Source organism: Ixodes scapularis, unplaced genomic scaffold (assembly GCF_016920785.2).
Source record: "Ixodes scapularis isolate PalLabHiFi unplaced genomic scaffold, ASM1692078v2 PGA_scaffold10__122_contigs__length_95168666, whole genome shotgun sequence".
NCBI classification, from domain to species: domain Eukaryota; kingdom Metazoa; phylum Arthropoda; class Arachnida; order Ixodida; family Ixodidae; genus Ixodes; species Ixodes scapularis.
Window position 1 is genome coordinate 7,859,742 of NW_024609836.1, and position 27,699 is coordinate 7,887,440.

General features: G+C 45.4%; 1 protein-coding gene across 2 annotated transcripts in view; it reads right to left on the reverse strand.

Annotated features, from left to right (window-relative positions):
- LOC8028451 (protein-cysteine N-palmitoyltransferase HHAT-like protein) overlaps positions 1-27,699 on the reverse strand; it is a 54,050-nt gene that overhangs the window by 15,994 nt on the left and 10,357 nt on the right. For both annotated transcript variants that reach the window (XM_029973240.3, XM_029973239.4), the window contains exons 4-10: positions 26,823-26,933; positions 24,448-24,642; positions 19,299-19,511; positions 18,956-19,071; positions 14,782-14,988; positions 6,049-6,084; positions 720-921 (exon numbers count right to left, since the gene is read on the reverse strand). In XM_029973240.3, coding sequence (XP_029829100.2) covers positions 720-921; positions 6,049-6,084; positions 14,782-14,988; positions 18,956-19,071; positions 19,299-19,511; positions 24,448-24,642; positions 26,823-26,933 — 1,080 coding nt within the window. The remainder of the gene's footprint in view (positions 1-719; positions 922-6,048; positions 6,085-14,781; positions 14,989-18,955; positions 19,072-19,298; positions 19,512-24,447; positions 24,643-26,822; positions 26,934-27,699) is intronic.

Here is a 27,699-nt window from a genome sequence, read left to right on the forward strand (position 1 = left end):
ACATATTCAATACTCGATTCAATATTCGAAGTCAGTTTCTTACCATATTCATATTCGATTCGTATTCGAAAATTTCAATATTCGCACACTCCTAGACAACACAGACGATTTCCTTATCCTCTGCATTATCGCATCACCAGCCTTCTGCCTGCTGTACAAGTGAAAACTTCAGCGCACCCCTGCGCTAAAGTTACAGAAAATACAGTTACAGGAAATACATACAGAAAACACTGGGTGCATACTATAGTCCAGAAAATACAATGACACATTTTGTAGAAAGCATAAACGAGAGCATCTACGGTGCAACGAAAGAAGGGGTAAAGGGAAGTTCGCTTTCAAGGGCGATACACTGGATGCGTACAACAATAGTTGCTATATAGTTGCTAAGTTCACATGCTTTCCCGGATTGTTTGTGTTCCCACCATTTTCCATGCTGAACCAATAGCCACTTTGACAAGGTTCTGCCACAGTACCCGCAGCGTGCCTCCGACCTACGCGTCTACCGCACCTTCCTATGTGGTCCCTATGCTTCCACCCGACGACGTCAAGTCGTGCTATTGGGTGCCACGACGCTGGCACTGTTGCAGCAGTGGAAGATCGATGCGGCAAATAAAGGTTCTGCTGCGGGAGGTTGCTAAGCACACCAGTCGGAGACGCGTGGCAGGGACCGTAGCTCGATCGTGGCTTCGAGGCGCGCATCGAGTGCCGAGCTCACGAACCTCAATGCCCCGCCAGGGACGCCTGCCGCGCAGGAACCCGGCCAGCAGCTCGGTCGAGACTCCGACAAAGTTGAGCAGGCACCAGACGATCACGGCCCTGTCCATGCCGTGCCAGGAGCAGACAAAGGCAAAGCTGGCGGCCGCTCCAACGACTCGCCGCTTCAGCGTCCACTGTCCGGCCACCACGGGTTGGTAGATGTACCTGGACGCGCCAAAAATTGTTGAAAAATAATTACCACTATTTTAGCGAGACCTAGTTTATTCTCTTTTCAGATGCCTCAATTTACAGCGGTTGAAGATTGGTGTTAGACTCGGAAAAATAGTAGAATATTAAGGCACAAATACTTTTTTTTTCTTTAAATGCCTAAATAGGGCACACGAAAAAAATAAGTGCATGTAAAAAAAAAAGTTAGTGCAACTTTTGTATCTGAGGTTTGTTTTTGTGATTCCAAAACCTGCATCTCTTTTGCAGTCAATGACTCGAAACAAAAGCGGGTTTTCTAATCATTCTAAGCTCAAAATGTGTCTGAAATAGTAAATATACTAAGGCTGAATTTTCTTTTTCTCTTGTAGCAGAAGTTTATTGTATGCCAAGCATGTCTTATTTTTACACTTAAAAAAAAATGCATTGAAAAAATATTCTTTTTTTATAAAGAGCCTATATAAGACACACATTAAAAAAAATTATACCACAAAAGAAAAATATTTGTTTAGCAATATTTACATTGCTGGACGCAATTCAGGTGCAGGAGGTGGAGGTCTCAGCCCGCTAAGCCCCGCCCCATGCTTACAAAGTGCTTACATCTCTCATTGGCTGGAGAGATGATTGATGTGTGAAAGGTTGGTTGTAAATTTGTAGATTGATGTGTGAAAGGTTGGTTGTAAATTTGTATCTCCGTGCCGTAATAGTATTTTAATCAACTATTGATTTATGTTTGAGAAACAAATAATCTAGATAGAGTCATCATTGTTATCAAATGTATTTGAGAATCCCTCTCCTGCTTTGGTTTGAAACATTAATAAACATGGCTGCCTGCATCCGCAGAGAGGTGAATGAGCATAGCTCGTTGAACTCGTCAATCTTTACGCGTGCGTGTCATTTTGAGTTCACAGAGGTGTTTAGATAAAAACATTTTCAACCGACGTAGTTTGCAGCAAACAACTGTTGCAAGTATGCGCCTTCAGAAGCACTGTGGGGATGCTTGTTTTCGCAGCGGGGCTGGTCAAAGGCTAGCATCACAAAGTAACTATTTTGATCGATCTGGCTTGATTTCTTTCTTTGCGTGTTGGTGCTGAATAAAGAAGTTGGTTCCCGTAAAAGCGGCCCCACTGCTCGGTGAATTGTGCAACCATCAGGACTGTCACCATGGTTTCAACAATAAGAGGCCTACACAGGTAAGAATTCACGAGCCAATTGGGTGGAGGCAATCGGGCGCTCGGCTCACATCAAGTTTGTCGAGGCATGTTTCTGTCATTTCGTCTTGAAAAGCAAGTAGCTCTCAAGTTATGCAGTGCACCTGGCCTGACAAAACGAATGCGTCATCATGCTCACTCACCTTGCTTGCAAATGCCAAGTAAAAAAATAAAAATAAGAGAAGGCTCAATGTACACTTCAGCACTTTTTATGAGTTGTGAATGCGAAAGTGTGCAAGCCGCTCGTCCACTCCCTTATTTCGTCTGCTGCATACTTTTCGTCACCGGTCAGCGCACGCTTCTCGGAGTGCTGACCTTAGACGCTCCGTGTTAACAGACGGACACGCAGCGCCATGGAGTGGCCAGTCGTTGAAGCTGACGTGCAGCAGCCAATGGGAGCCTCGTCCACGCGCGCCGGCCGATGGAAGCGAAGCCGAAAATGCATCAGCTTTACTCCGCTCCTTTCGGTGCCGTTGTCTGGGCTTTTCGCGCGGTTTCATAGCTGGGAGCTGGCTTCACTTGAGGAAGGATTTAAGGTGCCATTTTCGCACTTCAAACTCATGATGTCGGCTCCCTCCATGGGACAGTTAACCCCTTAAGTGCCTTAGACGAGCTGAGCTCGTCGGCCACTTTCTGGCTCAAAATGACGTGGATGAGCTCAGCTCGTCCAGTGGTTTTTTCGGTTGCCCTCAATTCCACGGACGAGCTAGGCTCGTCCGAGTAGTTTTGCGGCGCTGATCATAGATGGCAGCACTCGTATTAGTTGGCAAATATTTTTTTTGCCTCCGCTGATTTTTGCATAATAAAATTTCCAAATTTTACGTGTAATACTAGAGGAGTAACAATTCAAAATAAAAAAAAAAATCTGGCACTTTTAGGTTACTTTAGGAAAAAAAAATTTGGCACTTAAGGGGTTAATGCTTTCGCATTATTAACAACAGTAAGGCTAGAAGGACTGCATATTTATTTTGTTGATTTTTTTAGTTACCTCGACAAAGGAAGGCTTCCTTCATTGTTTATTTTGTGCTGGTTTCCATATTTGCTATGAACGCATTTTTGGTGTTGAATCCCTCAGCAGACAGTAGAGGAAACTCCTCTATCTTACAGAGACAAGCACCCCATTTTGGCCATGAAAGGTTTTGGAGTTACTACCATGAAACAGGGATGGGATAAATACATCTAAAAAGGTATTTCGGAAACCGATACAAATACTTAAATAAAAGTGTATTTACCGTATTTACTCGAGTAAGAGCTGCACAATTTATGAACACGGCCCTTGTGTCTACTTTTCCGCAAAACACATATACACCCAATCATCACGTTGCGCATAAATTACATAGCGAATAACTAGGTCGAGAACGCGATTCTCCATACAAATGCAATATTCAAAGATGGTATCTTGGGGCGAAGACGTTATCTCTGTCCTGTAAACCGCTGGAATCATGCTGCCGATTGCGGTGATTGGCAATTCGCGTGCTCCGCGAAAAAGCAAACCCTTTCGTTTTTTTTCATAAACAGTGCGGCTATTACTCGAGTAAATACGGTAATTACATTTGAAATTGCAATGTAGAAAAGGGTATTTAAATACAAAGAACAAATACAATGAAAGTTATACGGTCATCTTTAATTACTTGTCCAAATACATTTGGTTCTCATTGTCTGACTGGCATCACATAGAAAACTTTTACGCGAGCCAAAAAAAAAAGCTTAGAACTAAATGCGAGTCTGTATATTACGCTAGAGTTTTAAAAAGACAGAATCGCAACTTTAGCACTAAAGTTATTTGAAAAGGAAACAAAATCAGTATATAAATTTAGTTTTAGCCTACGAAGGCATGTTGAACTTTCATTCGCGCAGCATGTGCACACTCGAATAAAGCCGACTACCTTTTCATTTTGCACGTCTTACGTCCTTTTGCTGCAAAACACTCGAACGCCCCCACCAAACAGCGCCGTGCTATGGGCGTTTATCGCGAGTCGAAGCGTCAATGTTGTTGCACATCAAACGGTACATGTGAACTAGCCAGTTGTGCGAGACTCCGATTTCACAATACTTATCTGCGTAAAAAGAAAAAATGCATTGCGTGAACCATGCAAAGAGGTGCGACCTATACAAAGGTGCGACTTATACACTAAATTCTCTGCGAAAACTGCTCAGTAAACAGAGGTGCCACTTATGCAAGGATGCAGCATATGGAATACTGCCTACCCCTGCCGTAAGATACCGAGCATCCGCCAGCTCCACAATAAGCGCCCACCCCTCAATTCTGACACATTCGGAGGATAAATAAAGGATGTATCTTAACATATTGCTGAGGAGCGCGCCATCCCCCAGCTTTATGCGATTATCTCTAAATTTTGGGTGGGCGCTTCCTCGGGATCTTGTGGTAGTCATCTGGATTATAGTTGAAACCTATGCACTGATAAACTGAGGGAGAGGAGGAGAAACAACGGCACGCGGGGACATCAAAACGATGAGCCCTGGCTGGAGTGATTAGTGAGTAGACCTAAAGCTAGCTGCCTTTGTCCCCACAGCACTCATTGAACGCGTTAGAATGCACTAGGATGCGGCTAGCGTCTGGTGTATGGCTTTCGCATTCGAATTTGTTCGACGAATGCAGTGGCGATAGAGGCAGCCTTTGCCTCCACTGCACTTGTTGAACGCGTTAGAATGCACTACGTTGACTTCGGACGTTTGGCTCTTGCATTCGACGACTGCAGTGGAGAAAGGCAGCTAGCTTTAGGTCTACCCGCTAATCATTCCAAGCAGAGCTCGGCATTCTGATCTCCCCTCTCGCCTCCTCCTCTCCCTCAGTTTCTCGGCAAATAATTTGAGAGCAACGTCGTAGAAAAACAACAAAGAAGCACGTAGGCAAAGTCATGACAAGGGGGGGAAAACAAAGCCTAGCCATCTCGCACATCCCGTACGAACACCGTCGCTTGAGAGATTGTCCATTCCGTTTTAAAAACTAAATATCTTCAGGCTCAAATTGGGAAACCTCGACAACCCCCGATTCCCGTTGGACATCGCGCAGTGTCCGACAGGAATCGCATCGACCGCACGATACGAGGTGTCGTTACGTTTGATGAGCAAGTTCGTGGCAGCCTGTTGCACGTTTATCACTGTGTGGAACCCGGGTTTGCCGTGTTCGCGATCTGCGCACGCAAAATCGGTTCCCTCGACTCGTGGGTTCGTGGCGGGTTCCCGCATGCTCCTCGCGACATAAAATGCGAATATGCCGCATCCGCGACCTAAGGTATCGGTTCCTGTGATATGCGGGCTCGTGGCGGGTGGCCGCGCGTTTTTTGTTGCACCACCGCATCCATGATACGCGTGTGCAATATGGGTTCCCGTGATATGCGAGTTCCATGTATTTATCCCGGCTGCATCCGCAATCCATGGTAGTAGCTCCCATGTCATCTGGTTGATAGCGGCATCATGCTGTTTGTCGGTCGCTTTTGATAAAGTTTGGCTGTCTCATTTCCAAAGATCCTGACACTTTTCACCATTCATCTCTTCAAAATGGGTGGGCATTCGTACAAAGTCTATGGTAGTTCGGAGCTAATACTACGTGATTTAAGTTTCCCGCAGAGTTCCATGCATCGAGTGCAAGTTCTGAAGTTCTCAATTAAGTTCCTTCGCAGCTCTTGCGACTTATTTGCACTAAATTGGATTCATATTAGAAGCAAACTAAACTACATGAAAAGGGAAAAACAGTGAAGGCGACAAGTAACTCGGTGTTCATGAGGCAAGAAGGAGGATGCAACGGACAAAATACCTGTATAAGGACAGAGATTGATGTTGTTGTCTGTGTTCTGTCCGTTTAATTTTTATTCTCACGTTACGATAGCTGACTCGTAGCAACAAGCTCGTTACAAAATTTTAAAACATAAGCATTAAACATCTTAGGACTTGCCTTTGAATCCATAGGTACAGGCCCCTATCAAAGTGCCTGCAAAAAAGACAAAGACAGGGTGTCATTAATTCAATCAATCAGTCTATCAATAATTTATTTCACATGAAACAGGCACCCATGTAGGCTACAAGGGCGAATCCCCAAAAACTCAAAGGCTATTGTCAAGCCAAGAAAAAAAGAGAAAGAATTTGGGGCATCGTTCATTCAAAGTTACATAAAAAAAAAACATGCGGAAAAACAGATACAGTTAGAACCACTTATAACAGTCTACAGGAATCGGAGATATACTGAATGTATTTGAAATTGTCATGTCCGAGATTCGCAAAAAGAAAAGTCTCAATTTGTTTATGCTCACGGCATGAATAGTTGTGCAGCGCATAGCAGAGACTCATAAAATAGCTGGTGTCCTAATTTTGTAAGTTTTCAGTACAACACCACCACAACAAAACCATATTTTTCATTGAGGCAGCCAATGCACGCACGTGTCGACACATCGGGAGGTTGCGCTTCTTCCGACCGTTTGCACTGTAGGGAAGCGGAATAGCTGGGAGCGGGCAGGTACGGAAGCACGCATTCTTCAGCTGGTGCCACTGGGTCAACGTGTCACTGGACTAAAGTTCTTGTCATACCATGGGTTCTCAAGCTGGGTTCGCCAAAGCACCCTCGGGCTCCCCAATTTCCTCCACCGTCCCTGAACAAAGCGTTTCTCCAGTTTCAGCATCCATTTTAGCAGATCTCAGCAATAATTATGAGGCTGCCTAGTATGTGCAATATTGTGTACAAAGTCTGAAGCCTTTTGTACTGCTCTATTGCATTGTTTGATTTTTCCTCGGTCTCTGACACCAACCCAGCAGTCTGAAAAACCGGAAACAAAAATTTGTCTTGTGTCTGTGAGCCGAATTCGCAGACTCCTTTGATCATAGTATAGTGTGTCAGCTGCACTGTTGCAGTCAAGAAGTACATGCGACAAATACGCTTTTCAGCAACCAAATAGCAACTTCCTTCCTTTCAACAGACAGAAATGAACGACACCCTTTTGTTGCCTCCTACTTGAGCGACGAAAAACAACCTACACAGGCACAGGGGGACGCAGTGTCGTACGAAAAAGCATTCCAAAGAATGACGTTCCTGAGACGCATTCCCCCTGGAAGGGAAGGAGGAATGCCACCATTCCATTTTGCATCGGTGGAGCTGGAATGGGAACCGGCTACGTTTTCGAGGCAAAGGCAGGAGGAACATTTTCTTTTTTTGTCTATTTGTCTGAAAGTTTACTCTAATTTAGAGGCATTTCAGCATTTTTTTTCTTATTATTGACTATTTCAACCTCCGACTTCAAGGGATGGGGAAGTGCCCGACAGATAGTCGAACACAAAGAACCGAAACAAATGTGATCGTGGCAACACGACACGCAGTTCGATGTGGACATTTTCACTCGCTCACTTTATTTTATCTATTGATATTTAAGCACAACATCTATTTCAAACGTGCAAATGTAACGTTAATTTAATGACACATTCCAATCTTGTAAATGTGTCAGGAACATGTTCCTTTCAAATCACTCGAACTTGTCACGGGAACGTGTGAAGGCTGAAACACAGCACTTCGGCGTGCCAAAGGCATGTCCTTCGATTGCGCCGCGAGACCTGCGTTTGACAAGTTGTGCCTTTTTCCTGCGGTGCTGCACTTTCGTAAAACTTTCCACGCGTCCTCGAAGGCAACTATGACAGTCTACATGGGGTTTTAGAAAACTTCTCCGGCGAATGACGGCAAACGAGCAGAGAATGTGTCATCCAGCACGCTGCCGCCCAGCCTCTGCAACGCTCCAGCCGGTCAACTTCCTCTTGGCGCAAGACGGCCAATACGGAACTTCTGGGCTATGTTCCAAATCTTACCCGAGAAACCAGTCTCCTACGTCAGCGAGAATACCATGTAATATCACGAGTAAATGATCCTCGACTTGAATTTTGGAACGGCCGGGATAATCACCTGGATACAACGCGGATTGGCTTCGTCTTGGCTTACGACAATGAGAAAACACCGTAACGATAGCAGAAAAAAGCAGACAATCCTTTTGACCATGGAGAAAGCACTCGAAGAGAAGATAATATTAACGGCGACCCGGTGTTTTCTGAGGTGGATCCACCAGCTGCTCTTACTCACTTTCCTTTTGAGCTGTATATTGAGATCAGAATTACTTACACCTTACAGTTAGACATCAAAAATTTGTTTTTATTATTTAGCGCGATCACTGTAATTCTAGTCCAAGTGCCCTATACTCCGTTCCAAAAATTGCGTGCAACGCTGGGAAAGGTACGGAAGTAGTGCGCATGAAAACACACCAAACAATGTATTACTCCGCGCGTTTTATGGACGAGCGGTACAAGGCGCTGCTCTGGCGATCACGACGTCTCGGCGGCGGTAGTTCAAATCCACATGACGCGCACTTTTTTTTTTTTTTTTCTACATATTTTTTTGTGCATTGCGGAGGTGCATATTTCAATTCCTCTTTTCTTGCTTTCTATTTATTAGTCGCTGAAAGGCCGCATTTCTACCATTGCTCTGCCGCTATGCAAGTGTTATTTTCCTCCAACACCCGAGTTATACTGCTTTTTCGTGCAGCTTGGAATGAGAAATTGCATTGATAGCAGTCTTGTCCTAAAGTTTATAATAAGATGTTAATCAACAATAGTTGTGGCCTGTACAGTTTATTTTGAAATAGCTGTTTTAATTTTTGTCCACATCTTTCTTCCGTCAGGTACTTCATTACATGCCGGAAACATATTTCCTCACACAAGTTACTGCTGTGAGGTCTGGGCAAATCTGATTCTCGTGTCTTTATCAGCGATTTCCCCACACTCCCTTTAGGGAGGGGGGGAAGGGGGGTTCACACCCCCTTGTTTTTCTCAAGGCATCCCCTTAATTCGGAACGGCCCCTCTATTCTCCATGCCCCCCTTCCCCCTAACATCGAGAAACCCCCCCCCCCCCCCCCCCCCCCCCTAATTTAAATTCCTGAGAAACCCCTGGTCTTTGATGTTGTAAACATAATTGGAAAGCTAGCACAGTTTGTGCTAGCTTTCCAATTATGTTCCCATTTGAGGCCTCATTTTATAGCTCCCCTCGCATCATTGTAGAAAAGAATGCAAACAGCCAATAAAGAAAAAATCATGCCCCTAGATCACTGTCATTTTCTTGCTGGGACAATAAAATGTTTGGATTTGAGTTATATACTATTTTACATAAGTCAAATGCGGCACAGGTATACTGGTGCGCAACACCACAGAGTCAGGTCTTTCTCTGGGTGACATTCTAGGGATAGAAAATGGGTATTTCCTTCAGTGTCTCATTTACGTTATTGGCAGGCACAGGTTTACTGTTACGACTGCAGTACACGTCCGCAGCTGATTACAAGGTGTTTCACGGGGCGAAACAAATACTGTAGATGGACGATACAAATGCTCGTCATTGCAGACTTTCTCGGCTATCTGCTTCAACTGACACTCTTCCTGCCACGGATAGCGAGCGAAAAACGGCAACCGACGTGGGGATTCCTTTTACACATGCAATCATGACACTCAACTCCTTCTGCACTCGTGATTTTTTTTTGCTGTTGTTGAAAGAGACACAGGAGTTTGAAGCCATCGAAAAAAGCCCGATTTGCACAGATTGTTGTGGCCCTCACAAGGGCCGTTGGATAGACGAAAACACTGACGGAGTGTCCACCCGTTACTCAAGTTCCTCGATGCCGCTCAGATCTTGGCTAGATTCATCGGAGGAGCTACTCGTGTTTCCAACAGTGAATACCACTGGCTCAATTTCACTGTTGACAATGATGTCCCGTTCCCCACTTCATCTTCAACACGCTCAACATGGGTGCAACAGTTTCGCCAGTCCTCTAGGGTCACAGATGCCAGTACTTCTGGCAGGAGCCGCTCGACCTCTTGAAGCGTAAAAAGCTTGTTTTTGCTCGCCACGTAGCCCTTCACCTTGCTCCATACCAGCTCAATGGGGTTGAATTCACAGTGGTAGGGAGGCAGTCGTAGGACTTCCTGGTTGTGGGCAGCTGCCAAGGTGTCGATCCGGTACACAGTGCCGGGTGTGTTCACCTTCTTGGAAAGCTCCAGGAGTTCAGCCCTCACCATGTCCCCAGACCATGAAATTCCTTTCTTTGTGAGCCATGCCTGGATGTCGGCTTTCCGAGTCGACGACGTGGGTGCTTTTTCAAGAGCAACACTGTGGTATGAAGCATTGTCCATCACTATGATGCTTCTGGGCGGGATCTTGGGCAGGAGTTGGCTTGAAAACCAGTCTTCGAAGTAGGTGCCATCCATCTCGGAGTGGTAGTCCGCGTTGTTGCCTTTCTTGGCCCTGAAAAAGTCGGCAGCACCTTCAACGAAGCCTGTTTCGCTGCTCCCAGCATGGACAAGAATCAGACGGCCTCCTTTACCAGACGGCGCTGCCAGGCCTGTCGTCAAGCCATTCAGGAACGCGTCCTGTGAGGACTTCACAGTCGTGTCTTGCCAGACGAATTGCTTGGTGTGTCCGGCGTTCACCCAGGTTTCATCAAGGTAGATGATAGACCTGCACGAAACCACCTTATATTGTTATTTCAAATTCTGCGTTAATTCCAATATCACAATAACGTAACACGACGTAGATCATTTATTGGGTCAGGCTCAATTTTGCATACTTAGTTAAGGGGGGACATGGGTCTTCAGAGCCAAAAACTTCCTAAAACTGCATTCTTTTGAAAATGACAATGGCTGTTGTTCTTCTGAATCTACCAGGCTTATAATTTCGTGAATGAATGTTTGAGATATAAATCAATTTATATTATCTATTTGGGCTGCATGTGCATTGAAGTTGACTCTAAAACATTGTTTTCACCAAACACAATTTTTGGACTCGTTGAAAATTTACAGGAAGGATATCTCAGCATATAGAGCAGATAGAAATATAACCATTCCTGAAATGTGTAGCTGAATGTGTGAAGCATACAATGTTGAGAGCAGATTTGTTAATATAAGTCTAGAAGAATTTTTATTTGATCTTTTGCTATATTACTTGTTAGACATGCATTGAGCACTGAACTGGAATATGTGGCAAAATCACTAATAATTAGTTTATCTTAAAAGTGCTTCCAACATTGTATTCAATACACTTCGTAGCATCTAGCCATGTGTTAAAAAGAATATTTTGTCGAGCAGTTTTTTTTCTATCGTTTTTCCAAACAAAGGCAGGAAAGTTTTAATTATTTTGAGGACAATGCTACTGACTGAGAAAATGACCAGATATATGAAATCAGCTCAAAAAGCTGAACAAGCTTGTGCAGTTTCATTAAGTTTGGTCATAAAATAAGAAAAAAAAGCTCCAAGACCAGTGTTCCCCCTTAACTATGGAAAAGTAAAACGAAGTTATGCGCTAGACTTTTCTTCAAATCTACGTATCTCAATTAGGGCAATCCGTGAGGTGAGCAAGTTGTTCCAAATAGCTCAAGGACGACATTTGACAATTCTGAAATTATGGTCGAAGTGGAAAACTGTAAACGACTTTATTTTCGCGTGGACCTGAATTTCGCGAATCTCCTGCAATTCGCGAAAAATAGGCCCGCTAACAATTCCAGTAAAATGTAGATATATTGAAATCTACATTGATATCCCACCGGGTCACAAAAATTAGAACCCGCGAATTATTCCAAAAGTTCAGCTCTCACCTAAATCGCGAAATATTGAGCCCGCGAAACATAAATCGTTTACAGTATGTGCAACGCGAAGACGGCGCACATGTTCCACATGAGTAAACTCGTATAGCACAACCCGTACCTGCCCTGTCTTCGGAATTCTTTGATGACTCGCAGATACCTCCGACGCCAGGCAATGATGTCGCTGCGCTCGATAAGGGCCAGTCTCCGCTTCCTCTTCTCAAAAGCAAAGCCGATGTCTTTGAGCAACCTCCACAAAGTCGTCTTCGACAGGTCGGGAAGCTCGTCGTCTTCGTTCACAGCCTGCAGTATGCTATCAAGAGTAGGAATATCCCTCTCAAAGTACTTCCGATGCACCTTCAGGCGAATGGCGTTGAGTGTGAAGTCGTCATGCTTGACGGTTCGCTTGCTCGAAACTTTTACGTTGCGAGGTCTTCGCTTCGGGGACGCCACCTTGCCAGATAGACACTGCGCCTTCTACTTCGCGACAGTACGGGCGCACACTCCGGTGTCATTACTGACCCTCTCCAGGATTTCACGAACCGACATCTCCGGGAATCACGTTCTTGTACTCGCGTACACGTTGGCGATTACCTGCTTGCACTCTTTCGAGATCTTCGCACAACGAATCTTAGAAAATATCCGAGCAGGAGAGGTACTTGAGCTTGCTGCGTTAGACGCCATCTTCTCAAAACCGGCGAGGCAGGGGAAGACGCTGGCAGCCGCACAACCCAAAACCCGAAGCGGCTGCCGCACGGACGAAAACGGAAAACAATTAAAGTAGCTTACATTATCTTTTCCTTTTTATTGAAAAAAATCTATCTTTCGTCGAAATCAAAACGCCATTATCAGTTACTCGCTCCAAAGATGTACATTTGTCGACTTTTTGTTTTTTTTGCAGGGGCCGCACTATTCTTGGAGCGAACGTAGGCGTGGTCGGCTGTGTAAACCGGCGCAATAGCTTTGACTGCGTTGCACGCTATGTTTGAAACGGAGTTTAAACGCATATATTCCAGGCACTGTAATTTACATCGATTACATTTTGCAAAAATTGCTTCCACACGGTGTAGCGGTAGAGCACATGAGGCTTTCTCAACAGTGATATGTAACTTACGTTCCCTTTGAGGCGCTTCCAAGCCTTTACTGACGCGCGTTATCCTCTCATTACATACACTCTGGGGGAAACAAAAATACTACCTCATCATTTACTGTGTTTGAACATTTTCAGGTCTGAACGTGAGAATACAGCTTTCCCTCCAACGCCGAGGACGAGGATGCGGAGGAGCTCCTGTTTACACTTGCACCCTGATAATAGCAACAGGTATACCTTCCCGGGGAAGGTGGACGGTCTGGATGTAATGCAGTCAATTCCTGCGTTGAAAACAGCAAATTGCAAAAACCACACATAAATGGCTGCTCCTCATTCTTTGTCATTTCGAACATCCGCCACCAAAGCCAACGGAGCAAGTGAGCTTTGACGGCTGTCGACGCAGAAAGCAAACGACGACCAGATCGCGTGACATATTTGCTCGATTTGATCCAACGTTACCCCCTGATCGAGGAGGGGAGCGCGAGTAATTACTCTGGAGTAAACAAACCACTTCTGAAACGCAAGTTCTGATGTCATCGAGTAAGCTCGAGTAAGTTTTGAAACGCCACGGTGCGAAACCATTACTTCGGAGTTGGATCGAGTAAATTTCGGAACACAGCCCTGGTGGCCGCACTCGCACTGCGGCAACCAAGCGGGGAAGCGACATCTAGCAAGTTATCATAGAGATCAGTGGGTGCCAGGGAGGCACACGGCAGACATGATAATTGAGCAATCTTTTCAGGAATACATGACCTCGGTTCTCTCTTATCACAGAAGTCACCATTATACTATTTCGCTGGTTTCTAGCGACTTCTAGCTCCCGACTCTGTCATCATAGTCTGGAAATTTAGACGATGTCCGTGAATACCGTATTTACGCGAATCTAATGTGCCCTCAATTGTAACGCGCACCCATTTTTTTCGAGGTCCGAAAAAAAAAAATGAGATGACCTTGATTGTTACGCGCACCAGATTTCGTAGGTTGGATACAGAAATTAAAGGGATATTTTAAGGCCTTGACAACCATGGCAGACGGGATCATGCACCACGCATCTTTCGCCCATCCGAAGAAGTCCTGGAGCGACACAAATTTCTGGAATACTAAACGCATGTGATGCACCCCGATTTCCATCGCTCTCCGCGCACAATATCACTTTTCTTTTGAATCCAGCATCATAGTGAACGCGGCGTGTCTTAGCAGTGGAAACTTCTATGCTCGTACGAATGGAGCGGCCATTTTGAAATGTTGATGGCGATATGGTAGCGCAGTTTTGGGTCGCACTCGATTCTAGCGCGCATGTGTTTTTTGGACCTATTTCCCCGTAAAAAAGGTGCGCGTTAGATTCGAGTAAATACGGTAACCCACCGGTGCATCAACCAGCAAGCATGGTTGACGAGGTAATCTTGATACTTGATTTCACCTTAATTTCAAGCGCAGCCGACGCTGCGAGCTAATGGGCCAATCTAAACCAATCAAATGAAGCGAATGCCCCGTGACTTTTAGTATGTGCGTTTGCAGTTGCATGTGTTCAAGCCTTTGACCGTTTCCCGACCTAAGTGAAACAAACTATACAGTGAGTAGCTGCCAAGTATATATTTGTACCACTTTGCTTTCCCGCTATGTCTCTAAGTATTAGGATCAACCAATGAATTATTTTTATATTTTACTTCGTTCAAGCCCACCTTGGCGCAGGTGCGGTACAATTCTTAGCAAAGATTGCATTTTGGTACAAGATGTAGCAGTATTTTGTTCGTGGTGAGATTCGGCAAAAATGGCGCGGCACTTCCATCGCCGCAGAAGTACTGCCCCAGACTTATCCGCGCTATGCCACACTTTTGTGCATAGGCATAGGCTCGTGCAAGTAACTCGAATAAAACCGGCTAAAACCGTGCACCGACTCGGGACGTTCCGGGCCGCAGCCAAGGCCAAAGCCCAAGACCTCACCTCCACAAGTAGGAGCAGAGGTGGATGCGGTGCACACACTTGGGCGGAGGGGGCAGTTCGATGCGCTCCAGCCGGGCCACGGCCGACCCGAAGCCGTACAGCACCCGGTACTTGAGGAAGAACACCAGGGTGAGGCAGAGGCCGAAGCCCAGGAGACCGGGCAGGTCCAAGGACTCCACCAGGTCCGGGTAATAGGCCAGAGCAGAGCTGCAGTTGGACACCACTTTTAGAATCTCGCACAGGATGAGAACTGCAAGAAGTTTCAGTTGTCCCACCTCCAGTGTAGGCTTCCTACCTTCGAGCATGCACGTGCAACCAAAGAACCATGGAAGGCAACCGGCATGTGCCAGACGCCGGGTGTTCGTGAGAGACGCCCCGCTGTTCTCATCTTGTCAACGAGTCAGTCATCTTGTCAGTAAATCACACCTAGGGTTATGGGTTTTTGTTCTAAACTAGTAAGAAACGATAGTTTCTCGTCAGTTTATTGGTTCGCTCCAGCACGGTGGCTCCAGGTGAAGAGGCACCAGCCCAAAATCACGTCTTCAAATAAGTGGAATAATAGATCCAGCTAACCTCGTGTTGCAAATAAATATCCTCATGTCCCTATCTATTTTCTTAATGCTGCTAGTGACAGGTAAGGATCTAGTCTTACGCGATAGCGCTTCTTTATATCTTAGTGGTCCGCACGTTCTTGCATAGGCTCAAATTGCGGGAACCATCGCGTCAATTTTTGTGTGTACTTTTGTAACGAATATCGGATATAGCGAACAAATTTCTGCTCCCGATGCTAGTTCGTTATAACGAGGTTCGACTGTACTTCCGGTCGTATCTCAATACACGTACCGGCAGTATACTGCCCTACACTTTTCTGCACCAGTGCAGGAGGTGCAGGTAGATCGAACGAGCCCACTGCCCGCCTTGGGTCGTACGAGGCTCCCAGGACACCAATCACGATGACAGCAGGTCACAAAACGGACACCGCGTGCCACCACCATACCAAAGTCACATGTCAGAAATAATGACTGCTGCCAGTCTGTCATAATGGAATGGTAAGCTACTCACAAACTCCCTAATAGGGTCCATTATATCTAAGGTTCCGTGTTTTCGGATAAATCCGATAAACTCTGAAAAACACCCGCCAGTAAGATTTTGGTTTTACCCGATAAACTCCAAATGTTTATTCCCCCCCCCCCCCGCGCAAAAAAAAAGTGTAAAAGATGTTTTTTTACAATTCGATCAACACAAAGTCAATGGTCCTGGGAAAACAACACCATAGTTATATTTCAAATCTCAGACCATTGTCAAAAGGGGTCTTACCGCCTATCTCGTCAAGGTTTGTACATTCAGGCCACGACAAAAGCCACTCCTTTAGTTTCCAGTTTGGGCCAAGGAGAGGGCAGGCTTTTGTAACAGTGAAAGGTATGGACCATAAAGGTTGTATGAAATAGGGAAGAGGGGCAGTTTAAACTTCACTGTTACATCCTTAACCACTCCACCTCGCGCGGCCACGGGCTAGGTTGATGTAATAGGGTGGGATGGCTATGGGCTTCCTAACGACTACTACATTTATTCAAATATAAGTCTACCTTTTTTTTTTCAGAAATGTTGTCAAAAATTAACGGTCCACCGATAATCGTGACCAAAGAATTTCGACCTACATTCGCAACCAAAATTTGAAACCCTATCGAGAGCATGGAGGTATCAATCACCTAGCCGGCCTCGCCGTAGAGCCGCACAGCTTCTTGTTTCAAAAAGCTTTTGATGCACAAAAAAAACCGAAACAGCAGCAGCTGACAGTCCGTGGCCACGGGCCACGGCTCTCGTGCACATCCCTTGGGCGTCGGGTTTCGCCATCAGCCCTGTAGCGTCCCCCCCACTGGGCAAGGGGGAAGCGGAGGGAGAGGAACGCGATGTGCCATGCACTTTGCCCTCCATCCCTCTCTCCCTCGCAAACGCGCACAAAAAAAAAAGGAAAAAAACAAACAAAGGTACTTTAGTTTTTTTTTTTTTTTTTTCTTCTTTTTTTTGGTAACTTGCGTGTTGCTTATGAGACTCGCAGCGTTGCTCGCAATTTTGTATTTCCTCTTTCATTACTTCACCCGTCTCCACCTTCTTTCATTTCTCCTTGTTGCCATTTTACAAAGGTGTCAGTGAGGCATTGTTTCGAATTTGTGAGGATGTCTACCAAGCTGACGAAGCTTCAGATGAGGATGACATGTCGGGAAGTTCTGAAGATGATTAAGATTTTGACATCGACCTGCGATAAAGGTTTGTTTCTTTCTTTTGCCCAGACTTTCCCCTGTTCCTTAAAAAAAAAAAGGTCAACCTACAATCGATTTTTTTTTTTTTTTTTTTTTTCGACGGGCTTACTAAGCAGGGGTCGACCTATTTTCAGGTAAATACAGTACCTCTGGAAGTTTATTGATTTTGAGGTATCGACGTTTATCGAAGCAACACTTTCGTGCGACTTTTGTCGCGGGACAAATTAGTACTGCCAATGGCAATGGCAAACATCCTCCGAATTTGACGAAAAATAAACTCTGAAAACATGGAACCCTAATTATATTTTATAACAGAATCTGTAATAAGAGAAGCTGGCAAAATGGCATAGAAAGGTAGACCAACCAAAGTGCACAAATCGGTATGTTGTAACCAGGGATGGGCAGTATTTCAATTACAAGTATTTGAAATACGTATTTTAAATACTTTGTGTATTTTGCATTTGTATTTAATTACAAATTGGGTAATGTATTTGACGTGTGTATTTAAATACTAAAATGTGGGTATTTCAAATACAATTGTAATTAAATACAATTTTGTGGGCGAAAATACATCCCTCAAATTTATTGTCACTGTCCAGAGCAGGAAGAAAACTACGTTCTGCACCGAATGCAGTGTCTCTCAATCAAGCACAAGCGTTTAGTGACTTTGTGATTACGGTGCTAGTCCAGGGCAAGAATAGTGACGAAATTGACGTTCACAGGCAGACTGGCTAAAGAAGTGCCTGTGACAAGTTGTGATGCTTTCCAGCCTGATTTCCATCCATATTTTTGCCTGGAACATTCTAAATGCGCGGGTCGTCCAGATTTTCGTAGCTGGTGCGAGTCGCAACAATAAAAAATTCTCTAGCCAGTGCTGCGCGTCTTTGTAGTCTCGGTTCTTTGTTGGTCTGTACCAAAATGTAATCGACAAAAACACTTATCTGTACTTTTTTCACCTATTACGTCCAACCTGATTACATTGTTTTTGGGGATTATATTTCTATTACGTTACTAGAGCTTCACACACTAACTCCCGAGTGTGCGATGCAAAATTAAAAAAAGAGATACCCAGAAACCTGTTGGAGGTGCCCTGAAGTCGTTGACGCAAATTTTGAGGAATGTATTTGAAAAGTATTTGGAGGAGACCCAATAGATTTGGTTGTATTTGTATCTTGTACTTAAATGCTTTTTTGGAAATGTAATTAGATTTGTAATTAAATACATTTTTGACGAAGTATTTTGTATTTGTATTTCGATACATATCTGCACGTATTTTGCCCATCCCTGGTTGTAACCAATGTCTGCTGTAACCAGATCTGTTGTAGCAATGTTTTACCATATACATAATTGCAATGCATGGAAAACGGTGGGATCTTACGACGTGTTTGTACTAACCCTGATTAATCGAGCGACGTCACTGCTCGAAGTGATCACGTGGCATCATGGCATCAAGTCAAGGTATTGTATCGCACGGCAATACGACGGCTTGACACTAAATTGCCACGCACACTGCTTTATTGATTTTGGAGATCCTGCAAAGCACGCAACAAGCGCCCCCCCAAGGGCCATCGGGAACAAAATGAAGCTGTATTGAACATCATTCCTAACTTTGGAGTGACAACTCAAGTAATGCAGAGCTCGACCACCACGCTAAAGATGCAGGAGGCATTTATATGGCTGGAGCGTAAAAATGCGAGCCACACAGCTCGTACGTCGCGCAAAAGACGCAATGACGAAACCATCTGCGGAGCCGCTTCTCACGAAGTGCGTCTGCTTCGTGCATTCGTCCGCTTCGTTTGCGAATATGACGGGGCCGTCCTACAAGGAACGCTTGCTTATGCAGACTGTCCTCTGCGTGACCGCAGCGTGCTTCGAGCGGGCGAGATATGGCGAGAGATCAGTCGGAAGGGTACCTGTAGCAAAAATGCAGGCACGCCTCGAGGAGAAGGAAGCAGAGGAGGCATCGACCCAGCTGCAGCAGAGATCCACGCAGCTCTCCGGACATCCAGGCAACTTGGGGCTTGTTCAGCTGCGGGAGGGCGGTTAGCTTGTCCGCCCGAGTGGCGGGGACATTCGACCGACGTACCATGTTTGCTCGCATAATTTGCGCACTTTTGATCTTTAGATTTCGGGCATCCAAAAAGGGGTACACAAACTGCACAAAGAATTCTGAAAAATGTTTCTTTTTTAAATCTTTTTGCATATTTTGTGCGCTTTGCACAAAAGTAGGAGTGTGAAACGCCAGGCTCTCCGTACCTGAGCCACGAAGCCGTCGTAGTTCTGGAGTGGCCCAGTGAAGAGGCTCGGCAGGTAGAAGACGTACGCCAGCGTCTGCCAGAGTTGGGGCGCACTCGGACGCTCGGGCTGTCGCACAAAGTCGACGGAGAAGCTGAGGCACCGCGCTGCCGTCCACGACAGTCCCACTTGCGCCAGGAAGGCGGACACATTTCCGTCGGACGGATATGCCGGCTACGGAAACAAGTGGACAAAAAGAGGCCATGAAATGCTTGTGGGAAATCGAAGGAAATCGTAAAAAATTGTTTTCACGCACAGAGCATGCCACCCCAAACTTTTTTTTAAAGCGATGTTCGCGCCATACGGGCATAAAATGTCTCAAAAATTTCTTCGCGCAACATCACAACGAAGCAAGTTCCGTGTTACCACTAAACTCCGGAAAGAATCCAATTACGAGTAACGGACTACTTGTATAGAAAGTAGGGCGAGTTGGTATGAATCCATTTTGAAAAACAGCGCGAATAACACACCTTTTACAAAAAGTTGATAGACAGCGCCTCGTCCTGTGTGTTCTCTCCTTGTCTGTGTGTCATTCGCGTTATTTTTCAAAATGGACTACTTGTAATCCATTACTTTTTCGAGTGACGTCTAAATTGCTGCATTAGTTTTGCGGCAGTAATTCGTAATGCAATTTATAATTACAAGATTCACGTAACCAACCACTTTTGTAACTACTCGTTACTTTCTAAAAATGTATACTGCAACTAAAATTGGATTGTGCGATAGTATTAGAATAATTCTGCCTTTCTGTCGTCGTCAGTGTTTCTCTCTGGCAGGGGAGCATCCGGCTGCAGGCCAGCCCCTTGCACTGCACGCCAAGGAGGCGAGCTCATGCGTTGGACTCTCTTACTTCCGCTTCTTGTTCGTTAGGCCAACGTAGCCGATGGTGCAGTTTGTCGATGGGGGGTTTCTACACCAATTCAGCTAATGACGAATCGCAGCGGCTGGCACGAGCCATTCTCACTACCGTGTGTCACGTGACCTTCGAAAGGGTGCAGCGACAGGCGGGTGCGTAGTCACGTGACACGTACGTTCACACCGCCGGATTGACTGGAATGGCTCGGAGAGCCCACCCCAGTTCGTCGTAAGGTGAAACGGAGCATAGCAGCCCACGCACCGAAGTGGCAAAATGGAAGACGAGTGGACAATCTGAATGTGGAATACGTGGGTAGCGAGCGCGTACGCCCCAAAGACTCGGTCGAGAATGAAAGCAACCTTCGGTCTGTTGAGCTGGGAACAGCACAGCAGTAGTGCCGAAGATTGAAACACTGGGGGAAAAGTCTGACCAAACGCTTCGTGCCTCCGATGGTGTGAGCGCACAGGTGACTGTCGTTCGGTCAACGAGAACGACGAAACAAACGAGGATTTCTCCCGTTTCAACCGGCGGTCCACGAGGCGCGCCACCTTCGCCATCCTCCTGATACAGGTTCACGCTTTCATCCGTTGCTTTGTGTCCGATATCACTCAGTAGGAGCGAAATTTCCTAACAATTCCATTTTCCATCCTTTCTGTACTCTTTCAAACAATAACAACTTAATCAATATTACAAATTTCGCTTCAGCTGAACCATTATTAACCGGGTCAAACCAGTTTGAACAGTTATTTTTTCCATTCTGGAGCTGAACCTAAACCGAACCAAATATCGGAACTGTAACCAAAACCGTAGCAAAAACAAGTTTCGGCTCGACACCCTGGTTCAAACGTATCTTCTTGACGTCAGCTCGCTCCTGCATTCCCTCGGCGGCGAAAAATGCCACAGAGATTCGTTCCCAAGTGTGCCACTTTGCAGACGAGTGGCATGGGCCGTCTTCTTTTAGCAACAGTGATAATTGCGTTGACTTTGTAGCAGTCAACGAAGGTGGTTATAACGGCCTCGGCATTCGGGCCCGTTTAAATCATGGTAGCGTCGGCATTTCACTGCACGGACACGATCCCCAGAAAAGTGTTAGTGGAAAGGCCCCTTGCATTTCTTATTAAAAACGCACGTGCTCCAAGTCATGCCGAGCTCTCCGAATGGTTGTTTGTGTTGCCGAAGACACTGTCGCCATAGTAACAGCCTGCTCTTGCGGAGATCAGGAGCTCGCGGGACACCGGAAGTTCTAGTTTTGCCGTACAAGAACGTTGCTTTCCTCCTCTCACTTAAGGACGCGTTTGCAAATACAGATTTCTCCACTTCCTATGATGTGTGTAACTTACAAACTTCTTAGCAAGTTGTCGTAGCCTAAGAAGCTCTTCATAAATCAGACCTCTGGTTATTACACTCACAACATCTGCTGCAGTCGTATATTGGCTGAGAAAAAGAAACGTGACTAAAGAGACTACGAGAGACGGTCACTCCACGCACAGTCCCCCGCGCCTACATGTTAAATTTTGTTTTTAGTCAATATTGGGAGTTTTGGTGCTTCAGTGGTCATAGCAATCAATCGTCAATAAGTTCATAAACAGGGGGGTAAAGACAGGAGCAGAATGCAGCATTTCCTAAGCACCGACATCTGTGCTCCTGAGAGGAAGAAAGAGACCGACCGAAAAGCGGAGAAAGAAAGCAGACAACAGGTTAGGCACGTTCGTTTTGCCACGACGAGATGGGGTTGTTCAAGCGCCGGCTAACTTTACTTACGTTCCTACTAGTGATGAGCCGAACTTCTGCCGAATCGAAAGTTTGGCGCCGAATCTTGGGATTCGGCAAAGCTGAACTTTTGCCAAACTTTTTAAAGATTCGGCAAAGATACATTGTTACCAGACTTAACGTTTATATTTAGTTTTTTTCTGGAAAAAAAGGGGTTTATGTCGTTTTTTTTCCTAACTCAAATGCAACATCTCATGCATATTGACACAGTTATTACTAAATAAGGTGATATTCTACAAGATAATTGTATCGGTGTCGTTTTTGTGTATTTGCTGTCAATTTTAGTGACTCCTTGCAGAAGTGGCTTTGCGTGACAACGAGGTTGGGTAGAAGCGAGCGCGGCGCAGTCACGAATCAAGCTACGAGAGTTTCGGTATTGAGACATCATCTGCGCAAGCCTGCATGCGTGTGTACATTGTTAAAATGAAGGCAATAATGCTGCGTTCTTGCTTTCTCTGGGAGCCACCGTTTTGTGAGCAAAAACGAATGCAACAGTTGCTGAGCCTTCACCAGTAGAGAAAATATTATTATTGTAAATATGCATGTTTTTCAATTTGAGTCACTTGATGTCAGCTTTGCATGAAAGTGTGCGTTTTATATTCGTAACGTCTTGTTTCTAACCTTCAAAATGCCAGCTTGTGGTGTAAGGACACACACAAACGTTTAGGAAGATAGGGAGAGTTAAGAATGTCGGATGTGCAACGTCGAGGCATTATAGTTCTGTGCTTCGCTTTATGCAGATACATGAAAATCGCAAAATAACACTAATTTAAAAGCAATGTTATTTTGTTTTGGAACACACTACTGCTGAGCCAAAACAGATTTGTTATAATACCGAGAAGTGCTTTATAGTAATTGTCGGCCAATGTTTCAACTACTTCGTTGCATGACTTGAAAGGTCAAATGAAAATCACGTCATCTAGAATGTACCGCATCATTTGTCACTTGCGCAGTGGACCGCACAAATTGCTGGTCGATCTTCTATTCTTGGGGCAGAAAATAGTGAAGAGAACCACACTCGCTCACAAACGCACTGTTACCGTGTTGCCTACCCCACACCTCGCCATAACCGCTGGTTGTACTACACTGCACGATGGTAACCGCACGACTGCACGGCGTCTATTTGCAATCCAAGGCCCCGTCGCGTTCTCGCGCGTGCGCAAACATTTGCTGAATTTTTGCCGCATCTTTGCCCAACTTTCCTTCAAAAGTTTGGCGTTCACCGAACTTTGCCAAATCTGAAGTTCGGAAGATTCGGTCCATCACTAGTTTCTACAATGTGCAATGCCGGCGTTTTTATGCAAAATAAAGCTAGATAAACACTGGACGCAGACCCTGCAAGTGATGTCTTCCTGCTTCTTTGTGTATATCAAAACATCGCCGGCAACATGGTCCCAGCAAGGCCACCCATGCCCGCATCAATGCCACCGCCGTTCCAAAGAAGCCAAAATGCACGGGCTTTTCCCTTTAGGATATTTTTTTTACCTCTATGTTAATGAAGGCCACTTCACAGTGTAACCGAGTGCACTGTGACCACTTGTGACAGCTCACAACGAGAGAAAACGCCACGGATCAATCAGTGTAGCACACTGGCACCATCCATCAAGTGGCCCTAGAACTGCATATAACTAGACTCAAAGCTCTGCAGCATTCGCGAGGTCAAGTCAACGCACCATCCACGAGAAATGGCCACCTCTAACATTGCCACAAGTACTTCGAGCCCACGATAAGAAAATCTGAGTAAAAGATTAGGAAATATGTGCAAATCCTATATTCTAATAATCACCAAAAGTCTCTTTTTAACTCCCGCAAAAAACAAATCGTCAGAATACACCGAGTTATTAGAAATGAAAAAAAAACAATGAAATACCTTAGATTGGTTTTCCCTATGTATAAGCACCGAAAAATCTGCATCCTATTAATTGGTCACCAGGTAACACCATTTGCGAGTGAGTGACAACAAAGAATTCATAATGCCACGTGCATCACTGAATTGTCATCACGTGCAACTCCCACGCAATGACACGAGTTTCGAACCCCGCCAGCCTCGTTCTTCGTATTATCTTTTGCGACTATTCTAGAACGTTCTAGCAGAACCTTGCAACGTATAGCTTGTTCCTGCACAGAATGTTGTAAACTATGTAGTCAGCACAAAAGAAGTTGATGCTGGCAACGTTGAGGCAGTTGCCCTTTTGCCGACGTCACGCAACGTATGGTTCCTTCTTTGTTTGAGTTTGTAGGCGTAAGTTAAACTCATTAAACATTCATTTTCAGTTCCATGTTCATCCGCTGCTTTTATTTATAAAAATAAGAATCCAAGAGTAAAAATAACTGCTTTTTGGCTGCGGTTATTCCCGGGCTGTCTGCGTGTTAGCGCGCGCGAGTTCTTAACAGCCCGAGGAAGGTGTTTAGCGGCCCTCGATCAAAGTGCACCCCTTCAGATAAAGAGCTCAAGTCTATATAAGGCATCGCTGGTGAACTCACCTTCAAGAAGCCCAAAACAGGAAAACTGGAATGTAGAACAATGACCAGAGCCAGGACGTAGCAGGCCACAATACTCCCGACCGTCGCAGCGGCAAAGAAAGCGGCGTAAGACGCAAGGAAGACTAGCACTGTCGTCCATGTCAGGTTGTACAGCATGAAGATGGCCGAGTAGACGAAGTAAAAGTGCGGCAAGAACTGCAAGAGAGCCAACGCAGCAACAACTGAAAGAAAGTGACCCCGAGGTTCTGTGGATAAAGTGTGCTTCTCAATTTTACCATTACAAGAAATGAGTGTAATCAGTAGCATGCCTGCACGACCCTGTAAAACTGCATCTTACATTTCTGTACAGGGTCAGAGAGGAAAACACTTGCGGTATAAAAAAGCTTGTTTCAATTATCAAGTTTAATGTCCTAGAAACAGTGTTAATAAAAACTTCAAGTAGGTACTCTGCACTTAAACCAGTACTCAAAGTATGTTTTAAAGGGGCCCTGACACATCAAAATCATATTTTATTTTATTATCCGAAACAACTGAAAACAATGCCGGGACATTCCCCTCAAAATTCGAAGCTTGAGAATCCAGTATTTGTGAAGTAAAAAAGCAATTTCCAAATGCCGAATTCTAAGTTCTCGCGCGATCCGCACCAGTGCGTGGACGTCTAATATTGCGAAGTCCTGAGAGTCGACTTTCTTTCACGACTCCGTGCTGCTTCCACCACGACCCAAAGCGAGGAGGAAAGGAGCGGGAGAGATAGGGCACCGGAGGACCGAGAAAAACTAGCTTTATTCCGTGTGAGCGGTGAAGCCTGCCCAGGAGGTATGTTTTCCGAGGGAGGATACAATTCCAGAAAGCGACATCACACCGGACTCCGATTTTTGGTATTTCAAAAAGAAGGGCCGTAGTGCGTTCGCAAGTAACGATTGCCGTTATTTATTGTTATATCAATGTCGCCTAAAAAGCCTCTAATTTCATGATTTTTGGCGTCACAAATCAAAAGAAGCGAGAAGGAAAAAAGCGGGAGAGGAAAACGTCAAAAATAAAAAGGCGCGCGTGCAAGTAAAAAGCTTTTTTTTTGCGATGCATTTTTGTTTGCGTGTCTATGACTACAACCTGCATCGTTATAGACAATAAAAAAAAATAGGACCCTTGGGGTGTCAGTGCCCCTTTAGGCACTCTGTATTTGGCCTCTAAGTATATGTGAAACAAAAGTCAACTCTCTAACATCAAACCCTGGGTAGCAAACATAATTTTAAAGAAAGTGAATTGCATCGTTCTTGCGTATTTCGTGCTTCCGCTATTTCAGAGAGGTACACACAGGACTCTGGTCTTGAGTTGTATTTTCACGGGCATCTTTATCGCTTTTGCAAGGCGGATTCCCTCGTAGTTACCATTAAATATCAAATGCACATAAAACTGAACCGAATCTAAAAGAAACTGCATTCGTAACTGCTTTGAAAATGCGGTTCAATCGTCACTGCGACCGCAGTCTTGGGCCTCCTCATCGCCAGACACTTTCTGTGCTTTCAGAGTGGGTATTCGTGCACACATTTCTTGAAACCCTGAAAAGTCAACACACTATACTGTCACCGAGTGTGAAGTTGTATTTTCTTGCACACTGTCAATGTCCAGTGACTTTTAGAAAAACGGTGACATCATGTGCCGGCAATACTGTGGCATCCAAGCACACTGTTTACAGCGCAACCTCTACTACGACATTTGTCAAGAGAAGCGGCAAGTGCTTCGGTAACCGTATAGGGCTTAGGCAGTTAAGTTACGAGTGTAGACTAAGAGCGTCGATGACGCAGTGGTTATCGCACCTGTTCCTCGATAAGAATGGCCCCCGTTTGACCCCAGGTGCAAGGATGTTTCACAAGATGCACGTGTTTGACAAGATGGCGAGACGACACCTACGCACTCCTCGTGTGTTACTGAGGAGCGTTATATCGAGGAGCGTCGCACAAGCTGCTACTGAGGACAGGGCTATAACACATTCTGAGATGAAGAGGCAGGTAACTGAAATAGAGAAACGACTCCTTCTGGATTATTTCTTTATCGTTTCTCCATTTCGATTCACCTTCGGGCGCTGTTCAGTAATCCGCACACAACCTGAGGTTGAGCAGACCGAGTACCAATGAAGAGTATGACCGCGGGGGGAATATTTCGCAATTTGAGCAGTCCAACAGCACACCGCCACTGTCCAAGCCGAAGACACTACACAAGCCGCTGTCCAAGCCGAAGCGACTGTCAAGCCGAAGCAACTACACAAGCACCAAATCCAAAGGGAAGTGTGCGCTGTGAATGTGATAGTGACCATGTGCATTAGATCTGCAATGTCAATGCCACCTAGGGATCTGAGGCATAGAGCAATAGCTTACCTCCGGAATTTTCTTGAACAGGAGCTGGCTAATCAACGGCTGCAAGAGGACCCAGTGCCAAAACCGGCGAATGGCGGTGCTGTAGCGATACCATTCCTCATCTGCAGTGTCCTGCAAATATGTGGACGCAAAGAGAACAGCCAATAACCAACACGAAAGGGAAGATTGCATAACTTTTTATTACACTACTCTGCCAAGTGCAAAAAATATCAGTCCATAAAAGCAGGAGCTCGAGCAGTGATTCTCAAATGGGGGTCTACGGACCCTTTGGGGTCCGCGAAGGCATTGTAGGAGTCCGCAGGGTCCTGCCTCATCAGTCAAACTTAGCAATAAACATTGTCGTTTTTCTGGTTAAGATGAAACGTTTCAGTTTTCGGGCCAGTTTTCTTGTGTGTGTCAATAAGAGAGGTCTACTTCACACTAGCCCTTAGTTATATCCATTCATTAAATCATTATTATATTTATCCTCTACCTTTCCTCTCCTCTCACCACAAACGGGGTCCTCCATCATCTCCGCTGATCCACAAGGGGTCCGCGAAACATTGATGGTTGAGAACCACTGAGCTAGAGCATCAAAAGTGTTAAAGGAAATATACAGGGTGCTTTATTTTAGAGCGCAGCTCTTAGGGGCCCGTTCCCGGCTTGAGCGGCGTCGGCGTAACCAAGGTCACCCCAAGGTCATGTGACCCCCCAAGGTCACCCCAAGGTCACGTGACCCCCCCCCCCCAAAGTCACGTGACCCCCCTCCTTCGAGGTCACGTGACCCCCAGGGTCACATGACCTCCCCGATGACGTCATCGTCACTGATGACGTCACTGGCATCCGCATCATCATCATCATCACCGATGACGTCATTGGCATCCGCATGGTCATCATC